The sequence below is a fragment of the Alexandromys fortis genome, unplaced genomic scaffold (assembly GCF_014885135.2).
Source record: "Alexandromys fortis isolate MF-2015 unplaced genomic scaffold, M_Fortis_MF-2015_v1.1 scaffold_64, whole genome shotgun sequence".
NCBI lineage: Eukaryota > Metazoa > Chordata > Mammalia > Rodentia > Cricetidae > Alexandromys > Alexandromys fortis.
Window position 1 is genome coordinate 8,849,770 of NW_026067976.1, and position 24,679 is coordinate 8,874,448.

At 38.9% G+C, this 24,679-nt stretch overlaps 1 protein-coding gene across 1 annotated transcript; it reads right to left on the minus strand.

The window, feature by feature from the left end:
* Nucleotides 1-1,017: 1,017 nt before the first annotated feature.
* Nucleotides 1,018-19,940, minus strand: Tyrp1 (tyrosinase related protein 1). The gene is made up of 7 exons (XM_050157461.1): nt 19,556-19,940; nt 16,781-17,103; nt 13,498-13,702; nt 9,332-9,499; nt 7,517-7,696; nt 1,851-1,997; nt 1,018-1,231 (listed from the first exon to the last, which is right to left on the minus strand). The coding sequence occupies exons 1-7, from the start codon at nt 19,938-19,940 to the stop codon at nt 1,026-1,028; spliced, it is 1,614 nt and encodes a 537-aa protein (XP_050013418.1). The 3' UTR covers nt 1,018-1,025.
* Between the last annotated feature and the right edge of the window lie 4,739 nt (nt 19,941-24,679).

Genomic DNA, 24,679 nt, shown 5'->3' on the forward strand with positions numbered 1-24,679 from the left:
AAATAAAAGAAAAGAAAATGCACATTATATTAGAATACAAGGTAAAGGCCAGATGTGGTGGTACACATCTTTAATTCCAGTACAGGGGGAGGCATAGGCAGATGGATTTCTGTGGATTTTAGGTCAGCCTGGTCTATATAGTGAGTCCCAGCCCATCTGGGGAAACAGAGTCAGTCTTTGTCAAAAAAAAAAAAAAAGGAAAAAAGAAAACATCTTTGAAAAACAGGAACTAATGTAACAAGATTTTATTATATTTATTTTGAAGTACACAAATGGCTGACAAGCGGTAAGAGAATGCTGTTGAAGTGAAATGAATATATTTGATGTTATCCACAACACAGTGTCCTTTGTCTTACTCCTTCTCTGCAGACCTCGAAGATACTAGAATTGGGAGGTGAGCTGTGGCATGGGTGGTGGGAACACAGTGGCAAACAGGCAGTAACAGCTGTGTTCCAGCAAGGTGAAGCTTTCATTTTCACAAAGTGTGACAAGAATTGTGACTTTGTTGTGACCTTGCACCTGAGCCCAAATAATATATGCTGACATCAAAACAAAAGCAGTTTCAGAAAAGCTAATCAGGATCTTATTTGCTTACAAAGTAATGCAATTTAACCAATCAACATGGCTGTCTTTATCTCTGTTGACCAGTATCAATAATAGCAGTGCACTCACATGCTAACAACATAAGAATGGCCACTTGCACAATTGAAGTAGAGATTTTTACATCTTATTTTTCTGTGCACACAAAGCATTGCTTATTCACAGCCCTTAGGCAATCTTTAGAATACAATAAAGCTCATCACATTATCCCCTTAGATATTATGGAGCTGGTACAATATGCCATCTTAAACAGAGCTAATGATTAGAACCCATTGAGAAGATTCTGAATTCTCCTCCCCGAAAGGCAACGCTTTAATTCTGACACACATCTATGTAAGAAAGAAAGGAAGCAAAATGAAAAGTGGGTGATCACTGTGTTTCAATCAGGTTGTGTCCGTCCTCCTGCATTAGGGGACAGGCAGCTATCAGACCATGGACTGATTAGGATTTGGGAGCTCCTCGTATTCCTCAGCATAGCGTTGGTAGTGATCAGTGAGAAGAGGCTGATTGCCTTCATTCTTGGTGCTTCTAGAACGGATCAGACAGGAAACTCCCACAAAGATGACAGCCACAAGTAACAGTCCAGCCACTACAGCAATCGTAATGATTTCAGAAATAGTGAACTCCTGACCTGTTTGAAAAATAAGATGAGATGAATGTTATTGCCATTCCAAAGTTGAAGACAAGACGACTCAAAGAATGGGTATAAGAAGAATTGCTGGTTTTGGAGCCTCGTTTCTTCAAGTCCCAAGTTGGTGATCTTTCACAATATTTTGGTACTTTTGTTGAGGACAATTTACACTTGAAGGTCTTTAATTTTAAAATATCAAAAATTAGTTTTTTTCTTTTAACAAATAAAAGAAAGTAGCATGGTCTTATGAGTAATTGGTGACATCACAGGTGTTTAAATTGAAAACTCATTCTCTCCTTGGCTGGATACATAGTCTCTCTCATATTAGAATTAACTTCAAAATTTCAGTTTTGTTATTTTCAAGATGACAAGTAAAATACCTCTAAAGATTATGAAGATTAAATAAAATAGAGTGCTGTTTGATTACCTCATTACTGGGTCAGAGTGAGTACCTAGTAAATAATAAACTCCCACATTTTTATTTCCAAACAAAAATCTATGGGAAAGCTTCATATCCAATATAACACACCAAGCTCAGCACACTGTGAGGACCATACCTTTAAGATGACACATTTGCTTTTGGAGAACACCACAGTAAAAATTCGCTGACAACACTGACCTGGCCATTGAACTTCATAGGCATATCCCAGGTTGTCTGAAGCAGTAACAAACATCTCTGTGTTGGTAACTGGAGGCCAGAATGGTACCATGTTATATTGCCTGTTATGTCCAATGGGAGCATTTTCCAATGGGAAGATAGAAATATCTAAAAATATTCCAGAGGAAACTTGTAAGCAGGCAGGAAGTCGATATCAGAGTAGTTGCTATGCTCTGAAGATGGCGAATGTACAAAGAACATGTGGAAAGTGTTTCCAGAGTTTACAGGAAATATGGGCAAAAGGCAGGTGTAACTGCAGAACAGGGTGAATGTAGTACCAACTGTATCACAAATAACAAAAACCCCGTAACAGATATGGGTTCAACCTGAAGATCAGAAAAGCATAGCAGCCAAGTCACTAGAGAGCTCTTACCTCTAACAAATCTTCAGACTGAAAGTGAGCAAATTCCTGTCTTCTACCTGCTTATTTTCCTCTGTAGTGCTGGGATTAAAGATGTGAGATGCCACTACCTGGATCTGCTACTATGTTGATCTTGTGTAGCACAGGGTGGGCTTGAACTCACAAAGATCCAGAGAGCCATCTGCCTCTGTTTCCCAAATCCTAGGATTAAAGGTGTGTGACCCCACTGCCTGGCCTCTAGTGACTTAGTTTTACCTTCTGGTTTTCAGGCAAGTTTTATTTATAAAACATAAATAAAATGACTATAACCAACACTGGTATTGATAGAACCTTTAAAGTCAGAGGACTTGAGCGACACTGCTGTATAAGAACCTCACCAGCTCTTCTGTTTTTAAACTATAAAAGCTAATTTAAATAAATCCATAAACATCTGTCTTACTCAGTGGTCTATAATTCAAAATTGAGGGATAGTTGCCTTGGACATCAAATATATCTGTTTAATACATATATTTTTTGAGACAGGGTTTCTCTGTAGCTGTGGAGCCTGTCCTGGAACTAGTTCTCTTAGAACAGGCTGGCCTTGAACTCACAGAGATCTGCCCACCTCTGCCCTCCTGAGTGCTGGGTTTAGAGGTGTGTGCCACCACCGCCTGGCCTGTTTAATATTTCTATTTTTTATTTACTTTGAGAGAATTCAGTATTAAATCTATTCCCATCTTTGACCATTAGCAGAAGTTTTTAAAAATTGAATCTGATTTCTTACACAATTTGATTCCTAGAATAGAATAAAATAGAGCCTTCCCTCTTTCTGTCAAAATCAGCTATTTAAACAGAAGGCAGTTTTTTCTTTTAAAAAGAGGGTTTCTGTCATCAAGGATGAAAGTAGGGATAGGTGATTTGTATCAAATGCTTGCTGTGTTTTTCTTGTTAATCTGTTTTTATGTGAATGAAATTAAACACCAAATGAATACTACAAAACCAGTGCTAGATCTGTACCCAGAGGGACACTAAGTTCTTCCTTTAAGACATCTGGAATATGTGAGACTAGCCAGGGTTTGGAGTTTCTATGTGTCAGAGGTTTGTTACCCATGGAAGGACTCATGGAAGGATAGCTCAGCATTTACTTTGAGAAAAAGTCAGTCACAGAAACAGTGGTGTCTTTTATATTTTCTGCCTTCAGTTTTACCACATACTACAGGGAATCAAATATTTATTCAAATGTGATGAGTGCCTACCAGTGCTAGGTATTGGTCTAGACACTAAAAGAAGTCGACTTCCAGTCCTCAGTGTTCCCCATCCTGTTTTAGTGTCAGTAACCTGTGAAAGTTCCATGTTGAGGCTTGTAATCCGGCTCTAATTTTCAACTCTCCACTTGACCTGTCTATTGAATCCTGACTTGATCACTCTCAATTCAGTTTGTCTTCAGCTATGGGATAAAGTTTACTAAAATGGGCAGAGGAATCAAAGCAAAGGCAGCAGTCACACTTGGATTCCATGTGACTTCCATTTGCACGATCCTTTTTACAACTCCCATTTCTCCAATGGTGTCATGCTTAATGTAATCCTTAAGTGTCTTCCCAGTTTCCTGTGTTTCCATTTTCTGCTTTTATGTACTTATGAAATCTTTCCACTATCTGCTATACTATATATATTTACATTTGGCTATTTTAATTTCTACTAACAGGTGAAAACCTGTTTCCAGGAGAAAACGACTTCTGAATTCTACATGCTATTTCTGATACCTAGAATGTTGTCCAGGAAACATTTGGTGCTCAACTGATGTTTGCGAAAGGATTTATGATTGTTTCATTTCCTTCTTAGCTGAAGAAGTAGAAATCATTTTGGAAAATGCACAAGCTGCTTTTTTCTGAAAAAAAGTCATGGAACTCTGGTCTATGTGTTAAACAACGCATAACTTCAAAGTAATGAAAGAAGGATATTGAATTACTTGTTACTTAGATTTATAATAGTAGTGGCAAGAGGCAAAGACAAGCAGGTCTTCATGAATTTCAGGCAATTCCGGCTTACATAGATTGTTTCTTTGTGCAAGGCAAGCCTACATAGTGAGAATCTGTCTTAAAATCAACCAACTAACCCACAAAATTAGTAAATAGGAATGAACATAATTATTGCTAGCATTTAGATGTGCTGTATTGATTTATGTCCAACAACGGGGTTTTTCAGCACCATACTGTAAGACAACAACCTGATTTAGCTTTTTTTTTGGGGGGGGATGTTGAGACAGGGTTTCTCTGTAGCTTTGTAACCTGTCCTGGAACTAGATTTTGTAGAACAGGCTGACCTCAATCTGCCTGCTTCTGCCTCCGAATGCTAGGATTAAAGGCGTGCACCACCACTACCCAGCCTGCTTTAGCTTTTTAAATGTTGTTATTCTGACTTCAAATTTTTATAATTCTACAATTTTGATTTCCAAAGAATCTTCAATATGTTTAAAACTTCAATAGAGTTCAAAAAATACAACTCTGTTCTCTCTGCTCCTGGACTATTTTTAAAAGTCTGCTTTTGAGGGAATGTTGCATGATTCTTCCCCATTTCTTACTTTTGCTGTTCTCATTAGTTCATGGCCTCCTTTCCCAAGGGACATTTAGAAATAAATGGGATATGTGGGAAGGTGTCTGATTGGTCAGTTTTCAATTTTACTCAAGTTTTCAGACTTTTTCTATAGTTTAATACTATATTTTATCAGAAAAATGTCACAGGCTAGCTATTGTTTATGGCCTTTCTCTACCCACTGACTGCCTAGTGTCTGAGAATCCTTAGATTTCCCAGAGCACAAGCAGAGAGAGGTTGGGGGAATGATAAGAAAAAAAAATTTCTGCTTTCATCAACAACCTTTAGATTAGATCTGGGGAACCTTTACCAAATTTATACGAATGAGCAATAATTAGGTTTTAGCCACTGTACGAAACATAGAATAGTACACATTTTCATGGCTTCTACAAAACTATAATAAGAGAACACTTCTATTCCCTTTGAGGAATCTAACACTCACAACATTGGGAATGACTGCATAGATATTACTTGTATATTTTTGGCTAGTTCTTCAAAGCCTGTACTTAACAAGAGCTGATTTTGTTCATTTCTAACCTATGAATTCCAGTTTATGTAGTGTTACAATAAAAATAATCGAGTGAAAAATGTTGAAATAGGAGCGATGGGGCTGTGTCCCCGGCACCCGGCCGCCCGCATGGCTAGCTTATGCCCGAAATAATTACACGGAAACTGAATTCTATTAAACACTGCCTGTCCCGGCTGGTTCCAGCTTCTTATTGGCTATCTCTTACATATTGTTCTAACCCATTTCTAATATTCTGTGTAGCCCATGAGCTGGCTTACCAGAGAGGATCTTAACCTGTGTCTGTCTGGAGTGGGAGCATCATGGCGACTCCTCACTCAGCTTCTTTCTCCCAGCATCCTGTTCTGCTTTCTCCGCCTACCTAAGGGTTGGCCTGTCAAATGGGCCTAGGCAGTTTCTTTATTAGTAAGAAATCACTCCCACATCAGAAAAAGACAAGATCTCCTGAGTAAATTGGGAGTGTGGAAACCATGGGAGAGGGTAGAAGGGTAGGGAAAAGGAAGGGAGTGGAGTGGAGAAAAATATATAGCTCAATTAAAAACAATTTAAAAATAATCCAGTGAAACACGCTCAGAGTGCTAGCTATTATTTTAAACAGAACAATTTTGTTTTGACAATTATTAATTTGAACACTGGCGAGATTGGCAAAAAGCAAGTGCCGATGTAAAGGTCTACACTAAGGAGTGGGGAGTATGATGAAAAGTTAGGGAAATGGCAAAATGTAGATTACTGGACCTGGGTTGAATCATAAAAATATTAATTTCTTATTTTATTTTAAAGAAATTACAGTGGCTTGAATGAGAATGATATATTTAAATGCTTAGTTACCAGCAAGTAGATCTGTATGAAAAGAATTAGAGGATTAGGAGGTGTGGTCATTTTAAAGTAGTTGTGACATTATTGGAGGAGTTGTGTCAATGGGGGTGGGGTGGACTTCGAGGTTTCAAAAGACCACTCCAAGACCTATGCCTTTTTCTCTCTCCCTGCTGCCTGTGGATCAAATGTAAACTCTCAGCTATTGTTCTAGCACCATGTCTAGCACATGGTGATAATGGACCAACACTCTGAAACTACTAAGTACGCATCCAATTAAAAGTTTTCTTTTATAAGAATTGTCTGGGTCATGGTATCTCTTCATAGCAATAGAACAGTGACTAAGACAGAAAACAACACTGTAAGTAAGTAATTCATTGTCTGTTGCTGTTATCTATTTAAATACACATGAAATATGAAGCAGGATACCAATTAATAAATTTATAACCTTGCGAGTATTTATGTGTGAATTGCCTGTCGGAATTCATCTTTTGAGACATCTCCCTGAACAACACTGGCCAAGTTCTGAGTACTGGAATTATAGTCACTACCACAACTGTCGAATTACTTGTTTCTTAAATGATTTCTGACAGGATAACATTTTGACCAACACATGGATTGTTGGTCTGGGAAGGTTGCAACAGAGCTTTCTGATATACATAAAGAAGTGTGAGGGCCTCACTGGACAGATAAAGCAAAAGAGAGCTAACCTTCAATATTGTGTGTGTATGACAAATGCACAGCCGCTAAAATTCAGAACATTTCCAAAGTATGAAAATTTATGATGTTTAAACTACTTTCATGGTTTTGAAAAGCAACATACTTCACTTGGCTGAGTAGGAACGCAGTAAATGAGGTCTCTAAAATAATATTTTAAAGAATGCAGTGAAATGAACTTGAAAGAGATTTCCTATGGCACGACATAAAAACTCTTAACTTTTCAAGTCGATCAAATTTTCATTTTTGTGAGGCCATAAAGTAATACAATCAGAATTACAGATTACAGATATGGCATGTTTAGTGTTTTGTGGAACCCAAGAATAGGTCTGTACCATTCTTCTATTTATATTAAAAGGAAGTGAGAAGGTTTGTTGGAAAATATGGGTAGGAAAAACTTGGAGCACATGTCTTTTCATGACAGGAATGCCAGTAGTGACATCTTAATGGTAACAGTACTGAGAGACTTCCACAGTATTCAAAGTGGTTTTGAGTATTTGGCAATGGCTGGATGGGAGAGCTACTGCATCTTTATTTTGGAGCCTATTTTATGGTTGTCAAGTGCTAGCTTATATTGATAGCAACACCACCAGAATAATCCCTTTGCGAAGCCTGCAAAATCATAGAAAAGCACCTCACCGGCATTATACCTCCTCAGCCATTCGTCAAAGACTGCATCAGTGAAAGTATGCAGGAGGACAAAAATCGGATCATTGGGAGACAGATGGGTTTGTCCTCCTGTTCCGTTCAGGAAGAGGTGGGCCAGGTTGTGAAGGCTTCGAACAGCAGGGTCGTATTTCCCGGTGGGATCACTGTAACCTATAGTTAAAAGTAAGGATGAATATAGTAGAAAACATTGTGAGTCAACAGCATAGATTATATTAGGAAGCTATTTTTCACAGCTCGCCAGGCTAAATATTGCCTCAGTATAATAGTGTTGCCCCTTGTAGTAATGGCTGATGACATATGCTTGCTATACTCAGAACTAGGTTAGTTCTGAGCTGGTGGTGTGGTATTCCAAATGTAGCTTGTAGGTTAACAATAACAACCCGCAAAAGACAGCAGTCAAAATATATGAGTGCTGAACTTTGACAAGGCACAGATTTTTCTGCATGGAAACAGGGACAGTGGAAATCCTCCAGTTACTGCTTCTACCACTGAGAACATTGCTGTCACTGTCCTGCAAACTCTCCTGCCTTCCTCCTTTCTAATGACTGCCAGCATATTTATTTTCAGAAAATTAATTTTGTGGGGATGCTAAAATGTTCTCAGTTTCTCTCTTTTTCTACATAGTTTTAAAAATCTGGAAAGATTCTTGTTAAAATAGTTAGAGAAATTTTAGATCCCTCTACATATTAGGCAGATGAGGATAAATGCCAGTTTAGGTCAGAAAGCAGTTGGGGCTTGTGATTTGTGATAGAGTTAAGTGTATCTCATTGGGTTGAACTGCCATGTCTATACAGTCACTCATTCATTTACTCATTCATTCATTCATTCATTCATTCTTTTTCCTATTTTTTTTGACTCAGGGAACATAGCCAGCATATTGCTTTTAAAAATCAGTACTGTCTTCTTATAGATATCAATTTAGTATCTATATGTAGTAAATATTGAGCCAATTCTGTTGGTGAATTAGTATGACTTAAATAAACATAAGGAGAGTGTACAAATTTGATAGCAAAAGGGGATAAAACTAAAGTTACTGATTTCAGTTACAGCTTATGTATCTCTGAACATAGAAGAGAGAGAATCATCCCTGTTGGAAGGAGGGTGGTGCATAGCACCAGTGTGATGCTGGCACTCAAGGGGAATTCCAATAGTAACAAATTTAAAGTTAAGTTAGACATAATTATACTCCTCTAAAAATTTGAATGCATTATCGTTGGCTGTCTCAGAAAGGCACTACACCTATTTGAACTGCACTACTTCAACTTAAAAATACTTCGACTGCTATGAGGAAAATCAAGCTAAACCTCAGTAGACACTTATTTAATTTTTATAGACCTTTAACATTTGTTATAAAGTGTTTCAACTTAAATAAAACTGCCCAAACCAGACTTTACAGGCTGTCAAGCAATTGGAATTTAAATTGTTAATCTTTCCTTTTAAAAAGAAACAATTTGATGACTACGAAATGCTATACTGTGACTTCATTACACAGGAAGCCCGATAACTGCCAGGCACTAAGTTGGAAAGACTATAGAAATCTAAGGGATTTGAAACAATAATTCTCCATGATTTTTTTCTCTGATAACCAAATATAATCTGATATTCCCCCTTACTTTTGAATCCGAAATTGTGACTAAATCGAAATCAACAGTCAATTCATATAATCCCATGTGATCAATGTGGCATTCAAACGCTTTTTGAAAACATCCAATCTGGGGCTCCCCAACTTACTCTCCTAACTAGATTAATTCAAAACACCAGTTTTTCAATTGTTTGTTTACTTGCCTTCCACTGTGTTTCGAAAACTGTTTGTAGAATTGGAATAAAAAGGAGGTGTGTCAAACACGCCAACCTCCAAACACTGGGTGACGTCCTGTGGCGCAGGAAGCCGCTGCACTGCTGGTCTCCCCACGTTCCCAGCTGGGTTTCTCCTGATGGGCCCACCCTCAGTGCCTAGGGAGGAAAGGCATGCACACAGTTAGAGAATGTCTACAGGTCTGGATACTGCTCTTTCATATACAGTGAAAATACTGAAAATTAGATCCTTGTGGAATAACTAGGAAAAGACACGCTCACTGCGAAAAACATCGAAATAACCCTGTCCTGCTTCTCTGAATTGAGACAACCTGATATATCAAAACAATGGAAGAAAGCAATAATCACGTGACAGACGTGGGTCTGCATGCTGCTAAATTCAACAAGCTTTATTAAAAGAATATAAGAACATGAGAAACTGAGTTTTGTTAAGAATAATCTTATAAAGCTAAATATGAAACTAAAATATAAAGCAGGCCATGGTAGCACATGCACTTGGGAAGCAGAGGCAAGTGGACCTCTGAGTTTGAAGCCAGTATTGCCTACAAAACTAATTCCAGGACAGCCAAGGTTACACAGAGAAACCCTGTCTCAAACAAACGAGCAAACAGGCAAAGATACAAACAAACAGAAATATTAAAATATGAAAAATTTTACCCAAATTCCATCTGTTACAAGTCTTCAGAGAGGTAAGAAAAAATACCCCCAAATCTCCTTGGAATTTTGTGCTTATTTCAATCAACAAATGTTTTCCACCTTTTTAAAAATAAATTAATGTCATCAATAAACTTTTTGAAAGGTAGTATGGATGCATTAAGGGAGGGAAGAAACGTAAAGAGAGAGAGAGAGGAAAGGAAGAGAGAGAGAGAGAGAGAGAGAGAGAGAGAGAGAGAGAGAGAGAGCACGCACGCGCGAGAGAATCATAAAGAATAGATTTTCCAGGAACTCTAAATGACAAAATGACTGTGGAAGAACTTCTGTAGGTAAAGTCAGAGAAATTCTGTAAAGTGTGTAGTCTAGAGAGGGACAGTAGCACAACACCGTACGCTTCCTTCTGTTTGTCTCATGAGCACATGAGCGCGCTCATCAATCCTGGCACAGTGCCAGGTGCTTTCCAGGATTGACAAGGAGTTGGTGCACGCTTTGCTATGGCTCTTTGGTGAAGAGCTTGCAAGGCACAGAGCAAGCTGTAGGGAATGATGGAGTTAGACCAGAGCCACATTGTGAAGAAATCAGGTTCCAAGCTCAGAAAGTAACACTTAATTCACTGGGAAATGGGGGAAACTGCGGTAAGTGGGGCAGAGTAAGAATGGTTAAGAGCACATTTTATGAATCGCTATGGTGATTGATAGGCTCATAAGTAAGTGCTCCACAAGGACAAGGCAAATAGTCCATTGGCCTGCGAGGGACAGCACTGCAGCTTCCGTTTGTCTCTCTTTTCATTCACAAATGTCTTATGTTGAATCCTATGCACAATGTCCCCTATCTGTTGCATTTGCATAACAACCATTAAATACCATAGCAATAAAACATAGACCTCTGTCTGTTAGGAGTGCAGTATCCACGTACAGTTTGCAGTATAGACTATACTCAAAAACATTCAGGCATCACTAAATCTAAAGTTCCACTTTTAGCTGTATTTGGGGAATTATAAATAAATCCCGTGAGGCTTGGAAGTATGGTCTACTTTGGTTGCAAGAAACCGCACCCTAGTTCACCTTATGATATTTTATGGTTGAGACTTTGGGTTGTAAAAGAAATTGGTAGAGCCATATTCATTTTATCTCAGTGGTTTTCAAATTTAGTTGAACACGGACAACCTCTGCTAGTTCAGTCACTAATGTCCTGTGAATTCTAGTCTTGTACAGTTTCCACACTGGAATGAATGAGAAGTTCAGAATGTGTGAGGGAAAAATAGATTTGAAAAATTCTGTAAAGAAAGAACCACCGCTTTTTGTATGCTGAATCATAGATGCATTATGAGGGTGGAAAGAATGTCAGGTGTCACTGACTCAATTTGCAGCCACTACATTTCATGAAACAAGTAAATAACAGTGTGTCTGGAATTTCTAAAGAAATGTCCATCTAAGAATATTCATGTTACAGTCTCCCAAAGATGTCAATGGAACTATAGAAATGGATCAAAGAAATAATTTCCGTGAGAGTTAAAGAAGACATATAGTAAGAATCTCATACTGTATGAGAAATATGATGTGATTGGTAGTGTTTTCCTGTATTCTTTATTATGTTTGATTTTCAAAATTAAATGTATGTGTGTGTTGTCTATGTGTGCACATTTAGAGATCACAGAGTCCCCATGTGGGCTCTAGGAATTGAATTCAGGTTGTCAGCCTTAACAACATCAGCTTTTACTTTTACTTGACTGTCTTGCCGGTCCTTTTTACCATGTTCAATAAACATGGTGTTTAATTTTTACATCTTGAATTGTCACAGTGGACAATCTTAAAATTTTTTTTTAAAAAGGAAAAGTACTGTTCAATTTTCATGAAGTTGTGAGGTTTGTTAAACAGAGTGACAGCAAAACCTATGACAAAACGAAATACTTTCACTTTTATTTTTTCCTTTTATGTCTTATTTTCATGGGCTTTAAATTTTTTTTTTCTTTCTGGACTGGGAAGATAGTCAAACTGAGAGACCTGAAATTGACCCAAGATCCCACAGGAAAAAAAAAAAAAAGAAGTGAAGTACGTCAGGGCTCACTTGCAGTATCAGCATTGGAAAGGCAGAGACAGGTAGAGCCCCAGGCTTGGTAGTGAGTCATTGATGCCTTCTGGGGCAGTAAGAAACCTTGCTTCCCCACTCCCCTGCTCCAGAGTCAGATGGAGCCTAAAGCCTGGCTTTAATCACAGCCCTTGAGAGACAGAGTACGGCAGTTGAATCTCTATAGGCTACATAGTGAGATGCAGGCCAGCTAGAGCTACACAGTGAGACACGGTCTCAAAACTAAAAGAAAATAGGCAGACAGAGCTAAAACAATGACAATTGATGGTGGCCTCTGGCTTACACATACACATGTGTATTTCATACTCATGAACATGAACACACACAGACACATGCCACATGATTATGTCTAGCCACCAACATGGCAGGAAAATATCTAAGAACTCCCAGTCCTAAGCACAATAAGCCTGGTGAGAAAGACACATGTGTTAGTATATGAAGACACTCTGACCTTCACTTTCATTCCTCTGTCACAAGGTGGAACCAATTGCTCAGGTGTTAGATTGCTAAGGAAATATTCATGTATTATCACATTTCTTATATTAGTATAAAACTAAATATTTTTCTAATGATAAAAATGTACTCAGTTAAATATATTTAAACTATTCTCTTTTAAGTGCCTAAAGCAATACAAAAATTTATACATAAAATGCAAGCAGAATAATATACCACATATGTAATAATAAATCATAACCTTAATTTTCATATGGAAAATCAAATATTTTTCTGGAAATGCCTGAAGTAGAAAAACAAGAAATAATAGAGAACACCAACAATTAAGACTGTGTTAGTAGCACAGAGAGGGTAACTGTGTTTCATGGAAAAAAATGGGAAGCTCATGAACAGGCCAGTGTACAGCAGAAATGTTCTGTGTCAGAGCTGTGTATGTTCTCTTCAGGAGAGCTGGAGCTGAGTCTGCAGGCATCTTTCTTTTCTCGCATGCATCCCTATGAAAAGTATCCCTTTTGGATGTTGGTTCTCTGAACAAGCATGGAATTTTCCTTTGATTTTTGCTTCCTTCTTGTTCTGCTCCCAGAGCACTCCCAACTAATTTTTTGCATATTTCAGATATTCTTGAAAGATATTTTCAGTAAAATCCCAACCCAAGACACATGACTGCTAAGTAGTGCTTAGTGTGTTAAGAGGATTAATGTACTCTAGGATTTTTGAAAATAGAGTTAGCAATGTACTGATCAAATTGCTGAAGAACAATAATAACATACACAGATACTTAATTCCCGGGAGCACCGTGCAGACTGCTTTGCATCTCCTTGGTGCTCAGTGTGCACCTGCACTGGCAGCAGGATTCATTCTGAAGAAAAAGGCCTTGCAGGAGCACAATTACTTTATCTAATAAAGAATAGTGAATAGTATCTCTGTCATTCGGGTCTTACTGTTGCAAAGTGTTCCCAGGGTGTCGTAATCTTCTAAGGACTCGCAGACCACTCTCCATTGAGAAAAGACAGAGTTGGGGTTTATAAGAGTAGAATCAAAGCTGCTTCTGGATCCCATTAAGTCATCGGTGCAAATATCGCAGACGTTTTTCCCAGTTGCAAAATTCCAATAAGGAAGGGAGAAAGAAGGCTCCTGCAGCATCTCCTAGATCACAGAAATCCGTTAGTGGTCCCTGCCTCTACTTACATCCTTTTTCTTGGCTTCCTTGACTCTGGTATCCTTTTCTGCTAGCTCTCTCCGTGTGCTAAAGAACCAGTGTGTGCAACAATAATATCCAGGATCCCAGAGAAGTTAAGGACCTTATTGAACAAAGTTTGTAATTTAGTTGGAGGACTCATATAGGTAGTAGAAGCAATGAAACTCACTTCATGAAGAAATTTCTACAAATAATTTGGGGAAAATATTGTTTTCATTGTTGGCAGATAATTGTGTTTCTATTCTTTTATTAAAATTTTTATGTTTCTATCTCTTTTGCTTTCCTATTATTTTTACACGTCTCTCCCCTTTCTCCCTCCGCCAAGATCTGTGTAATAGTTCTGGTTGTCGTGGACTTTGTAGACCAAGCTGGCCTCGAACTCACAGAGTCACCTTCAGAGTGCTGGGATTAAAGGCCTGCACCTCCACTGCCTGGCTCCACTTTCCTGCTTATAATGGAAGCACTGCCAATTCTTCTCATCATGCGACCTCAGTTTTGAAATGATTTGTGGAACAGTAAATTTTGGGGTTTTGTTTTGAATGTGGTCTGAATGACTGTAGTTAGGTAGAGTCTGGTTTGCTGACAGACTGTATATTTTGTCTCATACAGATTCGGTTCGTAAAGCTCAAAAGTTTTGTTTAGAGACCTACATTGCAAAGCTGCACTAGGAAGACGGGAGGCTGACTGAAGCTTACAGACAAAATGCTAAGCAGATTCAGAATGAATTCTGTGCCTGTTGTTTTTAAGATCAGTGACCTAGTTTCCACTTAGAAACCATCTCACACTTTTTTGAAAATGCTTGAGACCAAGGTCACATGCTTATTTTATCGAATTCCTTAAAACACCAGTGTGGGAGGTCCTTTGTCTATGTGTTGCTTTTATTGGTTAATGAATAAAGAACTGGCTTGGCCTACTGCATGGGAGGAGAAAGGCGGAGTTAGGGAAAAGCGATGGAGCCACCTGAGACAGACACTGGGAACTTTGCCGGGAAGCCACTGCCATGTGGCAATACACAGATTAATAAAAATAGGATAATATGTAAGAGATTAGCCAATAAGAAGCAAGAGCTAATGGGCCAAGCAGTGATTGAATCAATCCAGTTTCTGTGTGATTATTTTGGGTCTAATCTGGACTGCGAGGGGGGGTCTGCTGCTACAAAACACTGCTTCCTTCATTCTCTTTCTTTGGCCCTTGGGGAATTGCTTTCAGAGAGTGAGATTTAGTGCAGAGCTGCTTTTACCTTGGGTAACTTTCAAGGGCCTGTGTCTTTCTGCTCCTTTCCTGTGTCTCCCTTCTGACAGGCATCTCCTTATCCTTGGGTGTTTTTGAGTTCAGAGGCTTTTCAAGGTACTTTCAGCTATTGATCACTGAAGGTTTGTATTACTCATACAAAAATAATCACTGTGCTTTACAAAAATTAGTGACAACTGTCAAGGGCTCATTAAAAGTCAAGATCCACTGTGACTAGGCAGCTGATATTTGGGAGCCAGAGTGTTGTGTGTCACAGGTAGCCTGGAACATGATGATGCCTTGCGCTAGAAAATGGAAGTCATCAAGGTGGAAGTTGCAACAGTCGAGGCTGGAGACACTTCCTGCCCACCTTTCCAAATTCTCATATGCCATTGGGAAAATGCCTTGAGAGGATGAAGATCTACAGTCCGTTACCAATGGCAGATTTATCCACTCACAATCTATTAAATGTCTTCCTTGTAAACAGAGCCTTAAATATGATGCTGAAAGGAGTAGATGGACTCATTTAATCACCTTCTAAGTACATACGGACAGACTCCTGTCAGCTATCTTTGTATTGCAGTGCACCACTCTGTCTCTCCCAACCATTGCTTTTCCTTGAAATGCTAGCATAGTGCCCCAAAAATCAACAGTTTTTTTTTTTTGAAGATATTAGTGAATTTTAAGACTTTAACTTTGGGATCAAGATTCATGATTAATGCTTCAAATAGGAAGCAAGTTTAGTTCACAGACTTAATAATTGAGATCCAACAATAAGCAGTTTTATTTGGGCTGGATACTGCTCCTAGGGCCTTTTGCTTGCTAGGCAACTGCTCTTTCTTTGAGCTAACCTCACAGTCCCTAAACTGTTCACTTTCTGAATGACAGTATTTTTCTCAAATATTTGTTCAGTTAGTGAAAAGGCAGCAGTTAGATATTTATGATACTAGATATTCTAGTGTCTTTTGAGTGTATCTGCTTATAAAAAAGGCTTGAAGTTACTGTGCTTGTTTGAGGTCTACTTTACATTCCTCTTCAAAATGCTAGTTTTCAAATGACAATTTGCATCTAAAGATATGCCATTTTGAGGTCCTTTTAGAAACTATATATATACATATTATATATATTAAAGGTGTGTAAAATAATATTTTGATATATTTGAATGTGTGTATGTATGCATTTATATATACATACACATACACATACACATACACATATACATATACATATACATATATATACACACACACACATACACACAATGGAGTAAAATGAACACAATGGAGTAAAATGGATAAAATGAACACACCCATCAGTTTTTAGGTTATTTGATGCTTTTGTGTGGGGCTCTTCTGTAAGCCTTAAAGTGGTAGGGGATATGAAAAAGTTTAGTTCAGTGGACATGAAAGGAACCATCGACTTTAGAACCATCAGCTGTTTGAGGGGCTATGTGTGGATGGAAGAGCGAGGCACAGTGCACCCTTTCCCAGGAGGTGGTGCCTGCATGCATTCTAGAGCTCAGGAAGAAGGCCTGAAAGCTGACAATTCCATTATTTTCTAAATCATTTCCAAACTTTTAGTTCTTGGCCAAACAAGGTCTCCATTGTTTTTCTCATCATTAGCATTCTTTCATTTCACTGCACAAAAGATCAAGGTTGTGGGAAGATCTTACCTGGAAGTCACAAGTATCCTGACAATGTGATTGTTTTGTCACGGCTCATTCTTGTCATTCAGCACAAAGTGAATCACAATGATTTATTTACACGTAAGGACCTAAAACCCAAGATGGAACATACCTGCATGTCTCTCTCCAGCTGCAGCAGATGGTACCTGTGCCACGTGAGAAAAGCTGGTCCTTCATGAGAGAAATCCACATCGCCAAAGCTTTCCTGCCCTACCCCAAGGAAGGTTTTTTTGACTGAATAATAGTGTGTCCAAACAAAGTAGTTGTAGATGGAAATGTTCTCGAACTGTGGTGTGTTGCCATCTGGTCCCAGTATGTCTTCTGACCTCCTTGTGGCAATGACAAATTGAGGATGCGTTGTGCGCTTTGCCATATCCAAGGCTCTCACAAAGTGGCTCCTTTCTTCTGCACTTAAGTCAAGAAGATTTCTCCTGACTTTAAGGATGAAAATGTTAAGTTGTGAAAATCAGCACAATCATATTACAACATGCTGTGCCCCCCCCACCGTGTCCATTAGTTCATATGTGCTCCCGTTCAGATCTTTTATAAGCTATTTAACTGGTTAAATATCATTTCCAAGATGCTTGGGACCAGATAGGTTTTGAGTTTACAGATTTTGAAATATTTTCTTGTACATTATATTTTGGGGATTAGGTCCAAAGCGAAATGTAAAATTCATTTGTTTCATATACACTCCATTATACACATAGCCCAAGACAATGTGAACCATAGTTTCATCAGTTTGTGTTTAAAACAAAGATTAGCAGTATGGGACTTTCTATTTGTGATACTATATTGGGCTTGAAAACTTTTAGAGTTTGAAGAATTTTGGAATTTTTGATTATGGATTCTCAATCTGTATGTTATTAAAAACACTCCTAATGTAAACCTTTGTTTAGACTTTTCTCTCGCCCATTCCCTCTTTTCTCAGCAATTTACTTTAATGGGGCCCCAGGCCTTAGTAGGTCCTGAGACCTTATTACAACCAACTCCATGATGGAAATACCAATCAGGCTATAAAACTCATCACATAGAAAACACCACCTGCCAAAACTAAAACAAAGGCTTAATCCATCGACGTTCACAGAGCTCTGGGAAGATCTATAAATGTACTAGCTCTTCTTTTCAGTTTCTGTAGTTCTGCTTCTGACTAGCTGATCTTGTTAACTGAATTATGCCAGCCCAGAACATGGTTTTTGTGCATAAAAACTCACCCTGAGGAAGGCTCAGGGCTACACTGGCATCCTGAGTACTCAGTGTAGTCACTGGCCAGCTAATAAAGACTTTCTAAAGCCCTGTTCAGGCAGTCTTCTATGGTACATACCCTGCAACATTTACTCTTGAGTCTTTAAAATATTTTTAAATCTTACACGAGGATTTGTGGTTCTGTGATATTGTCATGTTTATTTTTGTTCACTATTGACATTTTTTTGTTTTAATTTTCTACTTTTTTCTGAGATAGGATGTCTCTGTGTAGGCTTTGCTATCCTGGAACTGGCTCTGTAGACCAGGCTGTCCTCAAACTCAGAGCGCCTCATGCCTCCTTTTCCTGACTGCTAGGATTAAAGGCATGTGTCACCACCCCACAGTGGAATTTTCTACTTTCTAAACATCATAAATCTTATAAAAACAAGGCAGATGAGCCCAGCATAGTGGTTAAAACAGAGCGTTTTCTATATTTTGGCACATTTTCTTAGGTTCAATTTTCATGTATGTGGTATTTGAATAAAAAGAACTCCTGTTTTCCAAAGATACAAAGATCCGAAGAGAACACATACACACACACACACACACACACACACACACACACACACACTTAGACCAGGATGTGGATGATAATAAAATCTCAAAAGATAGTCTGTGAGGGACTGGACAGATGGCTCAGAGGTTAAGAGCATCGCCTGCTCTTCCAAAGGTCCTGAGTTCAATGCCCAGCAACCACATGGTGGCTCACAACCATCTGTAATGAGGTCGTGCCCTCTTCTGGCCTGTAGGCATACAGACAGACAGACAATTTTATACATAATAAATAAATAAATAAATTAAAAAAAAAGATAGTCTGTGAAACCCCTGGTCATTGTCTGAGACATGGAAAACCAGCAAGTGCTGCTGCTGTTACTGTTTCATGCTGCACACACTTGATCCTTCATCTAAAATTCCATCACCACTGTGAGGAACTATGGTGCCCCACGGCAGCTCAGTGAGGAGAGACTGCCTTGTTAGAGTTAGATAGATCTCAGTGGGAATACCATGCTTGCCAAAGGTCCAGATCGATGAGTTTGGCCTTTCTGAATCTAATGGACAAAGATTAGCATAAACACCTCTAGTGATACAAAATCAGTTCCCAACACATAGTTACTGCTCAAGCATTTTTGAAGGAAATACTGTGTGTGGAGGTGACATAAACAAGTGTGTGAGGACCAGAGGAGAGTGTTAGCTGTCCTCTATCACTCTCCACCGCACTTTCCTGACGCAGGGCCTCTTGCAGGCGTTCATGACATTTTGGCTAGACCTGTGGTTTTTCAAAACTCCATAGATTCACCTGTCTCTCACCCTTAGGCCTGGGGTTACAGGCACATGTGGCCATACCCAGTTCTTTAAGTGAGTGCTGGGGACCTGGCCTCAGCAGCAAGTGTTCTTACCACTCACTGAGCCATCTCTCCGGACCCATGGAAACACTATTAGTTAAAATGTGGGGGTTTCAATCCCAAACTACAATACCAGACAAAGTTCTTCAACTTCCTAACCTTCAGTTTGCTCAACTAGGGAAAAATGGTTGAGCTTTATATCTGTAGCTATCTCCTGATATAAGTGATTCAGGTTCTGTATATTGTGTATAACCTTGAGTCTAATGGAATGAAACTGCCTTTCCCATCTTTCCACTCACCTACGAGAGTTTTCTGGTCACATGCAGCTCCTCTCCACCCAGGACGGCAGGTCCCACAGTTATGTCCTGAGAAATTGCCGTTGCACTGACATGTCCTATTGAAGAACTTAAGAGGCCAGCCCTCTCGGTCATCTTTGCCATCGTGGGGGTAATGGAGGCTGTGGGGTCGGGAGTCTGCGGTCACAGACTCACACCTTCCCCTTCCTGACGATGAGCCACAGGGATCAGTCCCAGGTCCAGAGGAAGGAGAGAGGTCTGGGCAACACTCTCTACTTCTCAGAGCCTCAACAGTGGTACACTCTCTTGGAAACTGAGCCCAGACTTGATGAAAAAGCATCAGGGAGAGGAAGACAGAAGCCAGGGGGAGGACTTTGTAAGATTTCATTCTTCTAGAAGAGTACAAGATACAGATATAGTATGGATACAGATCTAGTATGCTGCTTTTTGCAGGGAGGAAACTGAGGTACTTAGATCAAAGCCAGCTGAGAAAAAAAAAAGGCAGAGTTACAAAACCTTTTTTGAATACTGTTCCCAACCTACTCCAAAATGGAGTCCTTCCAAGTGAAACAATATTACTAAAAATAAATAAAAACAATTTACTTTTAAATATCAAGCAAAATACCTAGATCACTGAATCCATTCTCCTGGTTTTGAGTTTTCTTATGTAAAACTTCTACTTGCAAGAATCTAGTTCTAGGGATGGGGAAGTGGCTCAGTGGTTAAGAGCACATATTGTTCCTTCAGAGGAACTAAGTTCAGTGTCTTGTACCAACATCAGGTGGCTCATGATTCCTTGTAACTGCAGCTCCTAGGGTTCCCCTGTGCTCCTTATGGGCGCCTGCACTCATGTGCACATATATCTATATGCAAACACATAATTTAAGAAGAAGACAGAGCTAATCTAAAAAGATTTAACCTGGATATAATTTACTGAAAGCATCTACTAGTGACAACCATACTCACATTTAACCATGGATCTGAAAGGGAAATCAAGAGCAGGCACCTAGCAAGCAAATCTCCTTTATCCCAGTACAGCTTTGGCCACAGTTGACCCCCAACAGACCTGCTCACCAGTACCTTTAACTTCAGGAGGGTTTCTCTGCTGTCTTCCTTCTGAGCAAGTGTTGGATGTCTGCTTGTCCCCTGGTGCCAGCTGTTAATTGCATATGGGTTACTGCCAGACAGTAAATCCCAGAGGATCACTCACACTGGGAGGGGCTGGTTCTCTCCTCCAGCTCTCACTAATCCCTTCTCACACCAGTGAATTCTCCTGCCCTTTAACTACTCTGCAGCACATGACTCCCTCCCTACTGGTTCCCTTGTGATGGCTAAGGTTTTAAGAAAAGGTCAGACACACTGATTTGGATGATGTGTTAGAGACACTGAAGAGCTTTTGTTTTCATTGTAGCGATTTTATTTTTTTCTTTATCTTTACACTTAAGGATGAAACAAGGTGAAGTGCTTTCTCAGCCACACAAAGTCCAGGTGGTACTGGTATCCTCTGGTAGCTCTTAAAGAGCCACTTTCCCCTGAAACTGAAAACTCATGAATAGGTAGCCAACATTCAGATGTAAGCCTGAGTTTGGAATACATGATTACACATGTAATCATGTGTAATTTGCACAAAGTTTGTCAGAATTCACGATCAGTGTTGGCTGTTCTTTTGATGCTAAGCTAGAAGTGTGCAGAAAACAATATATAAAATAACCCGATATGTGTTTAGCAACGAAAAGACAGCTAAGGATCTGTCTATAAATTAAGGTAAGAAAGAATAAGAGTGCTTGCTTCTGTTTCTAGTTACTTATGTATGCCAACATATAAACCAGAGTTATCAAACCGTGTTTGATACAAGAGTGTCCGTACATCTGGTCACTCTTTTGTTATTTTCAGGTTTTAATCAGTTGTGCCTACAGCCTAGTAACGTGAGCACATACTAGGACATTCTTTTCGATGTGTAAAAGAAACCAGAATATTTCTGTTGATGATTGATTACATACACAGTGGACAAACACGTTTTTTCTTCTGTATCTCTAGGCAATTCGAATCTCACGAATGAAACCATTCCTGTATAAGTAGGCTTTAGTGACTAGATTTCTCCCAATAGCACTGTCTCAAAAGTGTACTTGAGTTGCTGCATGCGAAATTTTACAACAAAATTTTATAGTTCTTATGGCAGTTTGATATATTATTGTAATAATATATAATAATATATTTACCCATTCTCCAGTTATTAGACTTTTGGGGGTGTTCTCCTGTATATTTTTTGTCTTGTGAAAAATACCCCTATAAATAATCGTTAAACGTTTTCTGTTGAATATTATATATATTCACGGTAAATATCTGTAGAGGGAGTTGTTAGTCTTGAGGCTTGGGAATATGTATAAAGTAATTTTAAATTACTTTCTAAATTGTTTATATCATTTCCCATTTTCATCAGCATTGTTCAAGGTTGCTAACACTTAGTATTAATAGACTTATTTGTCAACACTGCATTGAATTCTTTACCTTTATTCCCAGCCTTACTTCATGTGGTTTCAATTATTTGTAGTCAGCTAGTCTGAAAATATTAATCAGAAAATTCTAGGTATAAGCAGTTCACACGGTTTAAACCGTGTGCCATCTGTGTGGAATGATGAAACCTCATACCAACCATCTGGGCCCGATTCATCTTAGTTCTGTGTTTCCTCCCTCTGTGTGCTCCTCATTCTCTGTTATTAGCATGCTGCTCTGACCTCTCCTTAGCTCCCTGGTTCTTGTGGTCTCCATCAAGTGAATTTGGATGGGAGTCACAGATTATAGTATAAAATGCAAAGGGAGGTTATTGTAGAAGAATATGAGGCATTCTCAAGGATGGGTTGTGACAATAGCCAGAGAGATAATTATGTCAACCTACATATTTAGATATCTTGTGTGTGTGTGTGTGTGTGTGTGTGTGTGTGTGAGTGTGTCTGTTTCATGTTTTTATTTGGGTTGGGAGGCAGGAGGGAAACAGGGTGAGAGAAAAGACTGGAAACAGGCAGCCTGCTAAGTTTCCTTCTCAAACACAAAGTGCTTTCATTCTGATAGCAGGCTCACCAAAAGGGCACATTGAATTAGTTCTTATGGGAGGGAAGAGTGCTAAACCTTTAGAAAGCTTCCAGTGACAAAATAACCATATACAGTGTGTGTGTGTGTGTGTGTGTGTGTGTGTGTGTGTGTGCGCGCGCGTGTTTAGTTCAATGTCATATCCCTACCCAGGGTCAGAGAGACAATTCATATCTCCCTGTTTTGACTAGTGGTCAACGACCTGGGGTTTCGACTCCTGGTTTTATAAGCTGATTATGAAGTGGGTTCAGCCTCGGTGACATTCCAGCCTGCTGATGTCTGAAAAGCCTGAGGAGTGGTTTCAGCGATTATCAGGCCAACTATAAAGATACTGTGATGAATGGGTTCAAACAAGTTTTATGTATTTATCAATGACTTTATGATGCAAGAGCAGTGATGCTGGAAGCCTGGATCCTGAAGACAGCCTAGAAGTTATTCTCTTCAAAGAAAAGGTAAAAGTTTTATTTGGTAAGGAAGAAAAAAAACAAACCATAAAATATATTGACGTTTCTAAATTATATAGTAAGAATGACTACAATGAAATAAAGTAGATACAAAAACCCTTACTCGGTGTGATTTCATACATTCACAGGGAGGTGTGGAATGTATCCTCAGATGATAGATTAGTGAACCTTCTGCATATTATCAACTAGATAAAACATCAAATATATATTTTTAAAAGGTTTATTTTTATTTTATACATATGTGTGTTTTTGTCTGCTTGTGAATCTGTGTACCATCTGCACGCAGTTCTTGCAGAGGCCGGAAGAGGGCATTATATCCTCTGGCACTGGAGTTGTAGAGGTTTGTGAGCTGCCTTGTGCCTCTGGAAAAGCAGGTAGTACTCATAATCGCTGAGTCATCTCTCAAGGCCCCAAAACACCAAATATTAATTGTTATGACTTTTCATGAGCACTCAATAATTTTTACCTTGTTTCTAGTACTTCATTATCACTGGTATCTTAATTTTAGAGATAATTTAATTGCTGTATTTCTCCTGTCTTTTTCTTCCCCTTTCTCTCTCCAAGTCCTCCTGTTTACCCCTCACCATTCTCCTTCAAATTTATGCCCTCTTTTTCTTTTTTTTAATACTTTTTTTATTACTTTATAAATAATACCATTCAAAATTTCCACTTCCTTCCCTCCTGCTCCCTGTCCTCCTCCTCCCTCCCCCTCCAGTCCTAAGAGAGGGTAGAGTATCCTGCCCTGTGGGATGTTCAAGGCCCTCCCCCCTCCATCCAGGCTTAGAAAGGTATGCATCCAAATAGACTAGGATTCCAAAAAGCCAGTACATGCAGTAGAGACAAATCCCAGTGCCATTATTATGGTATGCCTTATTTTTTTCACTAATTGTTATGAACTTGAGTGTTGTGTGTGTATGTGTGTGTGTGTTTATTTTCATTTGCTTTTTATTGGTAATAAAGAGTTTTTTTTCATACAATATATTCTGATCATGGTTCTCCCCCTCATCTCTTCCCCCTTCCTTCTCTCCCCACCATCCAACTCCATGCCTTTTTTCTATCTCTTAAGAAAATAAATCTCCTCCCCTTTCCTTCCCTCTCCACCATCCAACTCCATGCCTTTTTTCTATGTCTTACGAAAATAAACAGGCAAATAAAAAAGACAAAAATGAATACAACCAAATGAACAAACTAACAAAGAAAAAATAGGTGAAACATATATATATGTTTAATACACACACATAATACATACCTACATACATATATACCATACATATACACACACAATCCATGAAAACCCAAAATTGGAATCATAATGTATAAGCAAAAGGCCAGTAGAAAATGTCAAAAAACAAAGCAGTATGAGACAAAAAAGTCCTCCAAAAATACATTTGAGCTCATTTTGTGTTGGGCATGAGGCCTGTCCTTGCGTGCATTACTCATGTCTTTTGGTAAACTTGAACATCAGATTGATTCCTTAGTTTCTCTCTCTCTCTCTCTCTCTCTCTCTCTCTGTGTGTGTGTGTGTATGTGTGTGGGATTGTTCTTGCTGATTCAAGTGTGTGTATGGAGGGCAGAG

Coding starts and splice junctions, on each gene's coding strand:
- Tyrp1 (XM_050157461.1), bottom strand. CDS start 19,940: ATGAAATCTTACAAAGTCCTCCCCCTGGCTTCTGTCTTCCTCTCCCTG. Junction 1,998..7,516: donor GCTGAGGAGGTATAATGCCG/GTGAGGTGCTTT, acceptor GAATATTTTTAG/ATATTTCTATCTTCCCATTG. Junction 1,232..1,850: donor CTATGAAGTTCAATGGCCAG/GTCAGTGTTGTC, acceptor TTTTTCAAACAG/GTCAGGAGTTCACTATTTCT.